At 36.6% G+C, this 12,130-nt stretch overlaps 1 protein-coding gene and 1 long non-coding RNA gene across 6 annotated transcripts; one reads left to right on the top strand and one right to left on the bottom strand.

The window, feature by feature from the left end:
* The first annotated feature begins 3,137 nt into the window (after positions 1-3,137).
* On the top strand, positions 3,138-5,475 carry LOC133741270 (uncharacterized). The gene is made up of 4 exons (XM_062169201.1): positions 3,138-3,225; positions 3,851-3,970; positions 4,074-4,152; positions 4,229-5,475. Exon 4 carries the CDS (start codon positions 4,391-4,393, stop codon positions 5,291-5,293), a length of 903 nt encoding a protein of 300 aa, XP_062025185.1. The 5' UTR covers positions 3,138-3,225; positions 3,851-3,970; positions 4,074-4,152; positions 4,229-4,390; the 3' UTR covers positions 5,294-5,475.
* Positions 5,476-6,353: 878 nt separating this feature from the next.
* LOC133735376 (uncharacterized) lies at positions 6,354-11,849 on the bottom strand. 5 transcript variants are annotated; one of them, XR_009858977.1, is made up of 7 exons: positions 11,641-11,849; positions 11,359-11,559; positions 11,103-11,189; positions 10,877-10,994; positions 8,472-8,579; positions 8,212-8,349; positions 6,354-6,602 (listed from the first exon to the last, which is right to left on the bottom strand). It is a non-coding gene; the product is annotated as an uncharacterized LOC133735376 (long non-coding RNA). The 5 variants fall into 5 exon arrangements; XR_009858981.1 differs by having other exon boundaries at positions 8,472-8,553; XR_009858980.1 differs by having other exon boundaries at positions 8,472-8,504; positions 11,641-11,848.
* Between the last annotated feature and the right edge of the window lie 281 nt (positions 11,850-12,130).

Below are 12,130 nucleotides of genomic sequence, written 5' to 3'. Positions count from 1 at the left end.
TATCAAGTGATCTGACGCTTGCAGGTTGCTTCTCAATTTTATCGCTTTATCTATTCTCCAAATTCCAATCACTCGATTGTTTACATGGTATTTTTAGGATACATCCTTATTGAAGCTAGAGAAGCTTAATGTTGTGATGGTTGGTGTTGCTGATCTCATCTCAAAGCCATTTCCTGGCTTCAATAATAGTCCAGTGGATGCCAAGCCATTAGCCATTGGTAGGCCAGGATGAGTTTGCATTCGCCAAGGAAGGACTTCAGCAGATCTTTGATTAGGGGTTAGAAGCTTTAGGTGATGACCAACTGCAAAGAGAGTTTCTCACTTATTCAGCCATACTTCCACCAGCTGATTCCTGCCCATCGGAATTGAAGGCTGACCTTTCATCATTCAGAGGTAATCTCCCAGAGGAAACCTCTGCTATTATTCAAGCTAGAAATGAGTTGAAGGTGGCCTCAGACCTAGTGACGCGGGAAGCGTGTAACCTAGGTTTACCAGCAATAAACCTAAAATAAAGGATTCTGGAGTCCACCAGAGATAAAAGAGAAAACTCTCAATTTTGATTGATAATATGATAAAAGATAGTTCTGCAACCGTTTAAGGTTGCTTATATATGGGAAAAGAAACCTTAGGGCGACTAACAATGAAACCCTAAAGCCCACGGATTAAAAAAAACAAATCCAAAATAAAAAGAATGTAAAACTAGCCTAAAAATACTAAATCACGAATCGGATAATTAAGGCGATACATTTTGGCCTAAATTTGATAGAGCTCACTAAAGTGAGTCTTGAAGATCTCGTCGTTCCCATTCCGGAAAGGTATTATGCATCTCAAACGGACATTCTGGCCAAAAGTTAGTCAAATCTGATTCAAAATCAAAACCTGACTTTTCGCACGAGAAACCCGAAAAGTCCAAAACCAAATCTTCTTGAATATTCCAGCGGCTAGTAACCTGATTACGCGTGAGTTACCTATTTTCCAATCACTCTTCTTGATTCTACACCGCTTCTTTACTTTTATGGTTTTTCGGCTAAACTGGGTCCATTCTCGTCCTACATCATTCTCCTCCACTATGAAAGAACTCGCCCTCGAGTTCCTCTTGAATAAAGGACAGGAATAGGTAGACAAAAGACCTGAGAAAAAATTAGACAATTGGACATGTGGATTATTGGCTGGATCTTCTGCATATTTTGATGACACAATCATGAACCCAACACCATAGATGAGTCTGTTATAGGCAACCTTAGTAGATTCTTCACAGCTCTCAAGGTTGTACTCTTGAATAACATCTGGCTCTGAATGATTTATTTTAGGCTCCAAGACTTCATCAGTACAAATAACCATGTCTTCATGAGCAATTTCATCTTTAACCTCTTCTTGGTCTTCATCCATGAATTCTTGTGGAGGTTCTTCCATTAGAAATTCTTCTGGCTTTTCTTCAATTAAACTATTAATCTCAACCGGCAAAGAAAACTTGGACTTTAACTTCTTCTCGAAAACCTTAGGAGGATAATTCTTGATGTTCTTCCTTCCAGGCTTGATTTTAATTTTGTGTGACTCCCACCTAAATAAATATGTGTCATCTTTGCAATAACCACCTTTGACGCTTTCATGCCATGGCCTTCCAAAAAGCACATTAGTGTCATCCATGTCAATCACATGACAAGTAATCTCTTCTTTATAAAATTTTCCCATAGAGACAGGAACTTTACAAACCTCTGTTACTTGTGCATATTCATCCTCCCCAAATGGAATCCAGTATGGATCACTCAGCTTCACTGTCGGTAATTGAAAATAATCCACAACTTTGTTTGCTACAAAGTTCTCCCATAGACCACTATCCATTATTACAGAGCATACATTGTCTTTGATGACACATGTAGTTCGGAAGTCGTCGTAATCCGGCGTTGTGAATATCCAACGTTCCATGTTTCTTCTTTTTTTTTCTCTTTTTTTTTTTTTTTTTTTTTTTTGTATTGATGAGGTTGTTCTAGGGCGAATCCCTTGGCATGTTCCTCTTCAACGAAACTTTCTTTGATAGATACTCTACGACCAGCATCGTTGAGGTTGGTGGTAGTGAACTTCTCCCTTGGATCGTCGTCTGCTAAGAAGCGGGCGAAACCCGCTCTGATACCAACTGACGCGGGAAAAGTAACTCTAGGTTTACAAGCAATAAACCTAAAATAAAGGATTCTGGAGTCCACCAGAGATAAAAGAGAAATTTCTCAATTTTGATTGATAATATGATAAAAGATAGTTCTGCAACCGTTTAAGGTTGCTTATATATGGGAAAAGAAACCCTAGGGCGACTAACAATGAAACCCTAAAGCCCACGGATTAAAAAAAACAAATCCAAAATAAAAAGAATGTAAAACTAGCCTAAAAATACTAAATCACAAATCGGATAATTAAGGCGATACATTTTGGCCTAAATTTGATAGATGAGACTTGAAGATCTCGTCGTTCCCATTCCGGAAAGGTATCATGTATCTCAAACGGACATTCTGGCCAAAAGTTAGTCAAATCTGATTCAAAATCAAAACCTGACTTTTCGCACGAGAAACCCAAAAAGTCCAAAACCAAATCTTCTTGAATATTCCAGCGGCTAGTAACCTGATTACGCGTGAGTTACCTATTTTCCAATCACTCTTCTTGATTCTACACCGCTTCTTTACTTTTATGGTTTTTCGGCTAAACTGGGTCCATTCTCGTCCTACATCACCTAGCAGCTTCAATTACTCTGAATAAGTTTGTGCTCCATTCTCGTCCTACATCACCTAGCAGCTTCAATTACTCTGAATAAGTTTGTGCTCCAGCAAGCGTCTTCTATGTGATTATTGACAGGCATGAATATAAGAAGACGCAGCTTGCAAACAAGGTATGCTTTGCATGCAAACAAAGGTATCCTTTCCTTGCAAACAAATTTATACTTTGTTCTCCATCAAACAAAGTTCAAGTGTGAGTCTATAATTTGGCCACTTTGATTTCCTTCAAACCTCCAGAACAAGCAAGGTAAACTGCAAGTTGGCCATGGGACTCAAAGCTCACTCTAACTCTGGCTTTGCTCTTAAGGTTACCTCACTTACCTGTCTACAATTTCTTTTCTGCAGATTGCAATAAGTAATTTGGGTTTTGTTTTGTACAGAGCCAGAAACAGTGCGATCATCACTCGGCTTTTTTGTCCTGTGATCTCACTGGCGTTCCCAGCCCTGACACTCCTTGCAAAAGGTTCATCTTCGTCCATCTTTTATTAGTGTCCTCTGAAATTTATATACTGCCATGCCATGAGTTATTTTCTCTAATCGTCATCCTATGCTTTTCTATGGCTTGAGCCTTGAGATTGAATAATTGTTTAAAGCAAGATTCCCAATTGATCATTCCACTTCGATGTTGTAGAAATGATTGTTTTCCTATAGAAGCCATCCTTTAAGAATATTTTCTATTCAGATTTTGTTTTTTATTTTTTCTCTTTCCTCTTGAAAGTCGAAACACATGAATGAAGTTTCCCAACTGTTACTGTTGCTATGAGATTTTCACCATCCTTTTCATGTAAAAGTAGATTCCTTCTTGGAAGTATTTGTGCTTGCATTAGCAAAGCAACTGGCTAGGTCACCTCAGCCAACAATGTGCAGTTAGCTTTGCAAATTTACATGTGCATTAGAGCCATCAATTGGAAAACAGTTTTGATGAAAGAAGGAATTCAGTGTTTTTCTCATTGAACGTACATAATCTTTAAATAGTTATAGTAAAAAGCTCTAGGACGAATCTCTACTCTTACATCATTAAAATATGAGGACCTGAGTTTGAAGAATACCTCGTATTACTAATTTGTACAACAATTTTCATACTGTAGATGTCAGAATCCCAAGAATAATTGGTTTTGTTTGTCCTGTAAGGACGTCCTCTGTGATGTTAACGAACATGATGGTGAGCATCATACGCAGACAAAGCATTGTCTTCAAGCCAGCTGCAGGTAACCATTACAATGTTTTCTACAAAATACAGGCTCAATTCTTTCTTTTTCTGCAGTGATTCAATATGAATATGTCTTCTGTTTTGCTCATCTTTTGAAACAGTAATAAATCAATTTGGTGTTACTCCTGCTTTAAATTTTTAGATGCACAAGTGATCCAACAATTGTGGGCCAATAAGCAGGTGAGCTTTTCCCTTAATTTTTGGTTTTATGTATCGTCCACTTTCCAGTAACTCATACACGTACTCGCATTTTTAGGGTCGATCATCTTCAGCCAAGCTAGAGAGCATTGATGCAAAGGTTGTTGATGTTACTGATCTCTTGTCCAAGCCATTTCCTACCATCAATGTTCATCCACAGTTGGATGCTCCGTTGTTTGTTGGCCAGGACGAGCTTGCCTTGGCTAAGGAGGGACTCCGAATGGTCTTTGATCGCGGGTTAAAAGCTCTAGCTGATCCCAAGGTGCAAGAAGAGTTTCTCCTTTACTCAGCCACGCTGCTCTCAGCCGAGTCATGCCCATCAGAATTGAAGGTTAACCTTTCATCATTCAGATGTAATCTTTTGGAAGAAACCTCTGCTTTCATTAAAGCTCAAGATGAGTTGAAGGTGGCCTCAGAGTTATCAGCCTCGATTACCCAGAAGTTGTTTGTGGTGAGGCAACAAACTTCGAAGTATGATGAGGTAAAGAAAGAAATGATTGCCTCAGACGAGAAAATTGCCAACTATAAGTCCATGATCAAAGAGTTGGAAGCTTGTTTAGCCACAGAAGTGAGCAACAGGAAAAAGATTGATGAGGTTATCGATTCGATCGAGACACAAGTCACCATAGCGAGAGATAGACTGGTCCCGGACTTGGCACGAGTGTCTTCCATGAAGGGAACGACCCAAGTAGCTTACCAGTTAGTAACTCGAAAACAGTCGCACTGGGATAACCTAAAGATTATGTTTACTAGGTTTGCAATTGCAGACGCCACCATGAGTCGACATCCTAGTGTGAAGTGGGCTCAGCAGCCTGATACGCTTTACATCACTATTGAGTTGCCTGATGCCCAGGATGTAAAGCTTACACTGGAGCCTGAAGGAAAGTTTTTATTCTCTGCTACAGCTGGAGCAGAAAAGACACCCTATGTAGTTGATCTTGATCTCTATGACAAGATTGATGTAAATGAAAGTAGGTATAGTGTTGGCTCGAGAAACATCTTTCACCTAGTGAAAAAAGCTGAAAATAAATGGTGGAGCAGATTGATAAAACAAGAAGGAAAAGCTCCTGGGTTCTTGAAAGTTGATTGGGATAATTGGGGAGATGAGCAGGCGGGGATCTAGATAGAAGTCCGGTGGGCAAAAAAAACCTATATTTTTTTTTTTTTTGGTCAATGCTGTTTCCCCAAACTATACTATTGGCCATATTGCAATAAGCAATTCATTAGAATTTGATTATTGAAAATGTGATGATATATTTGGACCTTATAACCCATAAATTACAAGAGGATGTTCATTCCAGTGAATTGGAATCATTATGACACAAATCTCTCTTTATAGAGGCATGGAATTATTATTTTTCTTTAAGAGACAACTTTTCTATATGTTGTTACATATAACTGTTATATTGAAAAGAGACTTATAGCAGATTGTCATAGTTATTATGAAGATCTTAAAGGTAAATTGCTAAAAGCAAATCCCTAAATCCTATGTGTCATTATAAGCATATTGCTTAATCAAATCCTTGATGGATTCAAACTACCAAAGGCAAGTCCATGAATGAATGAAAGAGCCTTAATGCTCACTCATGGAAATAAAAAGTCTAGAGCTTATATCACTACTAAAAAGAATTGCTTTTGCGACGCCTATTTTGCGACGGCAAATTGGGCTTTTGCGACGGAAAAAACTTTTCGCGACGGAAAATTGAGCCTTTTGTGACGGAAATGTTGGCGTTGCAATAGGTGGCGTCACAAAATCCATTTGCGACGGTAAAATGCCGTCGCAAAAGATAATTGCGACGGTATTCTCTTGCCGTCGCATCAGTTATTGTTTTGCGACGACTATTTGCTACGCAGGCTTCCGTTGCAAAATATCCATTAGGGTAGCCCAGGTGGAGGTATTTGCTACGGCTATGTTGCCGTCGCAATGTGTGTATTTTCAAAATAACCGCCAAAATTGAACCGCCAAACCTTGCCGCCAAAATTGATGCTACGGTTAGTTTGCCGTCGCAAATATATTTATAAATTTTTATTAAAATATTTTGATAAATAAATAAAACTATATAATTTTATACCAATTGCGACGCTGAAATTGCCGTCGCAAACGCTAATTTTGTTTTATTATTATTATTATTATTATTTGCCTATTTCCACAAAATTAAACAAATAAATAATAATAATAATAGTGAAGCAATTAAATATCTTCAGAAATTAACATTAATTCATGAAAAATATAATTAAACATATCTATTGAGTCATCGTACCATATTCAAATACAAACACTAAAATGAAAATAAATGTGTTGTCATTTTCAAGTATTGAAAATTATAACCACACTTGAAATAAAACAACAATCACAAGTGCACCATTTTACTTTGTCATTTTGTGAGCTTTGCACTTGCTTTCATTTGCTTTGCTCTTTTTGCCATGAGAACCTGTAATATAAACATAGAAAAACCAATGTTACCTTAATGTCCAGTAAGCAAGATAGACAACAAAATGCACCTATTCTTTCGTGATGGTGTCTATACAAACAAAACAAAAAACATTAAGGCATTGATGGACCTCAATCAATAGTAACAATACATACTAATTTCCAATAAAAATTTCAGAATTGTTAGTGCAATTAATGGCTGGAGCTCTATCTTTATTTGAAAGCCATTAGTGCAATTGTCAAAACCTTACGGCAAATACAAGTTCATCAATATCCTTCAATTAAAACTAGAACAAATCACAAAGCGCAAAGTCACAAACAAATACATAATCAAACATTTGCAACACACAAATAACCAAATTCCATGTAAAAGAACATAAAAAATCATACGTATAGACCTCGATAACTAGCCTTAAGGTTATAAATCAGTTCTTATGTGCGAACCGATATGGCTAGCTACTTTCACAATGACACAACTATCTGAAAATAAAGTCTGAAAATGGTATACTTTTGTTGGGAAGTTAAGAATGTTTATGTTCAATTCGTGAACAAGTCTGAATAAGGGAAATTATTAAAATTAAATGAAACAAACAGAAACATAGTATCAATTGAAGAATTTCCTGATGCAGACCCTCAACTTCGAAAAATCATAACTTACTCTAGAAAACTACTTTTCATGAGATTTCAATTTTGACATGATCTTCTAGATGGCTACTGAAAATTTCATGAAGACATCAAGTTCAAATACCCAGCCAAAATGTACAGTTTTTAGTAAGAAGGCAACTGGGTCAAAAACTACAAAATGCAGACTTCTGTCATTTAGCCTCGAAATTAACCACTGAATCTTAAATGAAACTGTATGAAACTATATAGATATTAGGCCTAAAGTATAAGCTTTCAACACGAATATCTAAAGCAGAAAGTTTAACCGGTTTTCCATTTACAAATTCAACTGTTCTTTACCAGCCAGAAGGCCTAGGCAATTGAACAAGGTTCGACTAATTCATACAATAAACTTTTTGAAAGGCTTAGTCAGTAAACACCTTACACAATATGCATCAATACATGAACAAAACATAGAAACACGAAGTCCCAACTTCCCTGGGTACAAAAAAGACATGGAAAAAGACCAAATTCTTATAATTTCTGACAATTTTGTAGCAAACGATTCAGCAGGGAAGTAATTAACAATAGAACAATACATACTAATTTCCAATAAAAAATTTTGGAATTGTTAGTGCAATTAATGGCTGGAGCTCTATCTTGGTTTGAAAGCCATTAGTGCAATTGTTAAAACCTTACGGCAAATACAAGTTCATCAATATCCTTCAATTAAAACCAGAACAAATCACAAAGCGCAAAGTCACAAACAAATACATAATCAAACATTTGCAACACACAGATAACCAAATTCCATGTAAAAGAACATAAAAAATCATAAGTATAGACCTCGATAACTAGCCTTAAGCAACACAACTATTTGCAAGCAAGCCAATTATAACTCCATGGTTATGAAAATGTCAAGCATCAACTAGAAATACAACATGTAAGAGCAATATGAACAATTAATATAAGAAGATTGTTGCTGCCTAAAATTATAGGAGAATTACCCTTTGAGATCCATTTTGTGAAGGGGATATTACTGGAGAATTCTGCTCCAATGAGGGCTGGTCATGATTTGCATTCGGAGTTACTTCATCTCCTATAGACTCCCTCAAAATTTCATGCCCACTAGTTGCATCAGCAACCTAGGAAATATATAATACATATATACACATAATAAACTTAAGTTAGTGTAAGTAGTAATACATACAATTAACAAAAGTCCAATTTATAAACCATATGTTTGCATATTAAGTTTGTACTCAACCTGTCTAGGAGACTCTGTACTAGTGTCCTTATTCTGCAGAAAATCAATTCCAAATGTGACACAGCATGATAGAGGTTGTGTACTGTGACACAGCATGCTATTCAATCACTTCCACAACACATAAGAACAAAGAAAGACCACAATATTTGAATCAATTCGTGAATTTTTTAATTATAACTTAAAGAAGATAGAGAATTGACCTTTTTATACATGTTAATCTGTTTTTTCTGTAACAAATAGTAAATTTATAGATCACTGTTATTAAACCCATAAAGACTGTTAATTCGAAGACTAGTGAACTGAAATGTGTTTCTTCTCTCTTCACAAGAAGAAATGTACAGTACTTAGGTGCTGAAGAACTGCTTCACCTTTTAAACTTAAAAAATATCTGATGCGAAACAGGTAACTTAAAAAACAAAAGAAAGTTACTGGTATGGATGCTCATATTGGTGCAGTAGCTCATTTGAAATGGTTCCATTTTTTATATTTTAAATTAGGTCTCAAGTAAGGTCATTGATGGATTCAATGCATACACTTTCAATAAATTGTGATGATGTGAAAGTTCTATTTTCACTAAATCAATGTGTCTGCTACATGTGATGCTATAGTACTAAACTCATATCAGTTTCTAACTTGAACTAATACCCAGAACAATACCCAGTAAGAGATTGGGTATGCATTGAATAGTGGATTTTGTATCACTTCCATGGACAATAGTGGGTTTTGTATAAAGGCTGCTAGAGCTTCACAGAACAATACCCAGTAAGAGAAAACAGTAGTAAAGCTCAAATCTTTGAAACTGAAATCATTCCAAGAATCACTTGACTCGAACATTTGACTCGAACAAAACCCAGGAGTTGCTGGAAATTAATTCAGTTTCAGCAACTCCTGCTCCAATTATTTGACTCGAACAATAGTAGCTTAAATCACAGATCATACGAAGAGCACTGATAGCATCACTACATGTAATTCAATGTAAAAATAGTAGTTCACATCAGCCTATAGAAATGGCTCATGAAGGGAACCCTTAGAAACGTCTAAAGTGAACTTTATTATCCATGTACACAGACATGCACATGAGAGACATTAGAAAGATAATAAAAGAGGAAATGAGATGCTATAATTTACCCCGTAGTTCATGATTAGATATATCTCTCTAGAAAGCTGGCTATTCATCAATTTCAGGCAGATTTATGTCGAGTAGATTTCATGCCAACCCAAAACTGTATAATAGGAAAAGAGGCACCTATCCCCGGAAAAGCTTATACATCATGTTTAGGAAAGTTAAAGCCAGTTAAAAAATCATCCAATGCCCAAAACTGCCAAATCCAATCTCAGTGGATCTAGTATAAGAAACAAGAAACCAACACATAGACCTCTTAATCTCGAAAATCAAGCAATCCAATATTTTCAGGATACATGATCAGTTCTTCCACACCTACTTAAAACAATAATAATCCCGTTTAACCAAGCTTACACAAAATGCCAATCAAGTTTTCAAACCCCCCAGCTTAAGGGTATTAGACCCTAGCCGAGCCATGTCATCCAGCAATCAAAATTCTCTTCCTGGGCTTAGTTCCGTATTACTGCTTGTTTCATATTACAAACTGCCTGACCTCTATAGCAAATATATGTCAGAACTTATAGAGGCAATTGCAAGACACGATTACAAAAGCTACTTCAATCAAAGACCTAGAGGCACATACATCACAAAGGAGGATGTAAAGACATATGATATCATACACTACAGGCCATTCTAGGGGACTATGAAGACCAAAATAGTTGCATCTATAGAGATGCAGCATGCATTTCACTCGAAATGCATCTTTGCAGGGGCAGAAAATAAGATATCCAGTGAATAATTGGCAGACATAAAGAAAGTTACATCTTCGCTCAGCCTCTACAGGAAAACAGAATAAAGAAAAAAACCGAAATTCCTGTACAGCCTGCTCTAATATTAGAACAGATTTAGTTCTTAGTAAAGAGGACTCATTCCTAGACTTCAAGATCAAAAGTCAAAATGCTTGACAGAGTGCAAAGATCTTTAGATTGAAAAAGGATAAACTACATTTTTCATCCACATCTTTTGACTCAAACACAGATTCAATCCCTCACAGTTAAACTTAGCAATGGGGTCCCTTTGTGTTGCGACTGTTATACATTTGAGGAAACATGTTTTAATTCAGTCATTCAACCTTTCTAATTGACCACTGGACATGAGAATCATGTGCATCTTAACTTACAAAATAATAAAAGGTGTACTCGAGTTGTTAAAGAAGTAAATGTAATGACCAAATTTGTGATTTTTGAACCTCATAGACCAAATCGAGCCATAAACCCCATCCTAACTCCAATAAAATCTACAATTAATAGCAAAATAAAATGATGAAATCAAGTAAAACTACCTTGGAGATTACTCAATAGGAGGAGTAGCCCAATTGTTCTGTTCCAGTTCGAGGAGCTGCAAAGTATACACAATAAAAAACCAAGATCCACAACCCAACCAGCTACCTCCTCAAGCTACTGTAATTTGCAATAAATAAATAAAAAACCTTAGGGTTTAGTTTTTGTTGTATCGCAATCAACACACTAGATCTTCTTCCCAATCAAGTTTTTGAATTGAAATTCAACCTTCAAATTTGCTTCATCAAAGCAAAACAGAGAAACAAGGTTGACTGAAACTGAAGTTGTGGCCGAGTCCAGTATGCACTTGCTTCCCTAAAAATCCAAAAAGCACAGTCAGTCACACGTGTATCACAAATTTCAGCAGCAGAAATGCACAAGATCTTATTCGAATATAGTGAAAGATCATGTGTATTCAAGTATCTAACCGAAACCCTCGTGCAAAAAAAAAAAAAAAAAAAAAAAAAAAAAGAAGCTTAATTACCTTTTACAGAGCCAAATTGATAGTACAGAGAACGAGAAATAGCGGTTTCCGAGTTGCAGATACACGAAGAAAACTCAAAGTCTGAAACTTTATAGGTTTTGGGAGTCCTCCGATTTCAAAGTTAGAATCTTTTTGGGGGTTTTTATTCGAATTCGTTTTGGGGGCTCCTCCCTCCTCAAGCTACCTCCTCAAGTTTTTGTTCTATCCCATACAGACTCAAAATCAGAACATGAATACAACCAAGAGCCAAATTACACAGAAAGTTGAAAATCAAAGAGTCACCTGTAAGCTGACGGCGAGAAGAAGATTCGGCCATCGGAATGTTCATAACGGCGGGAACGGTGAGGTTCCGGAGCTGAGAAATTTCCAGTTTGGGACTTTGGGCGAGAGAGAGAGTGGTGAGGTACTGGGCAAGAGAGAGAGAGAGAGCGGTTGTGTTTGGGACTTTCGGAAAAAGAGGGGAAAAGAATTAGGGAAAACATTAGGGCGATTTTACAATCAGCAATCACTATTTGGAAAAAGAGGGAAATTTTGCCCAAAAAAACAGAGGGAAGATTATTTGGATTAGCGCCGAGAGTAATACGGTGACGTTTATGTGTCATTGTGTTGCCAAGTCTTCTTTCCTCTTTTTTTTTTTTTTTTTTTTTTTTGGTAAAGTAAACATACAAATGTATTTTACGACGGCAAGATAAAAATCCGTCGCAATTGATTACAAAGTTACTACGGCAAATATTTTCCGTCGCAAATAACTAGGCTTAATCGCGACGGAACA

This window comes from Rosa rugosa, chromosome 3 (genome assembly GCF_958449725.1).
Source record: "Rosa rugosa chromosome 3, drRosRugo1.1, whole genome shotgun sequence".
Classification (NCBI taxonomy): Eukaryota; Viridiplantae; Streptophyta; class Magnoliopsida; order Rosales; family Rosaceae; genus Rosa; species Rosa rugosa.
The sequence above is the reverse complement of the archived record's forward strand: the minus strand, read 5'-3'. Positions and strand labels throughout refer to the sequence as shown.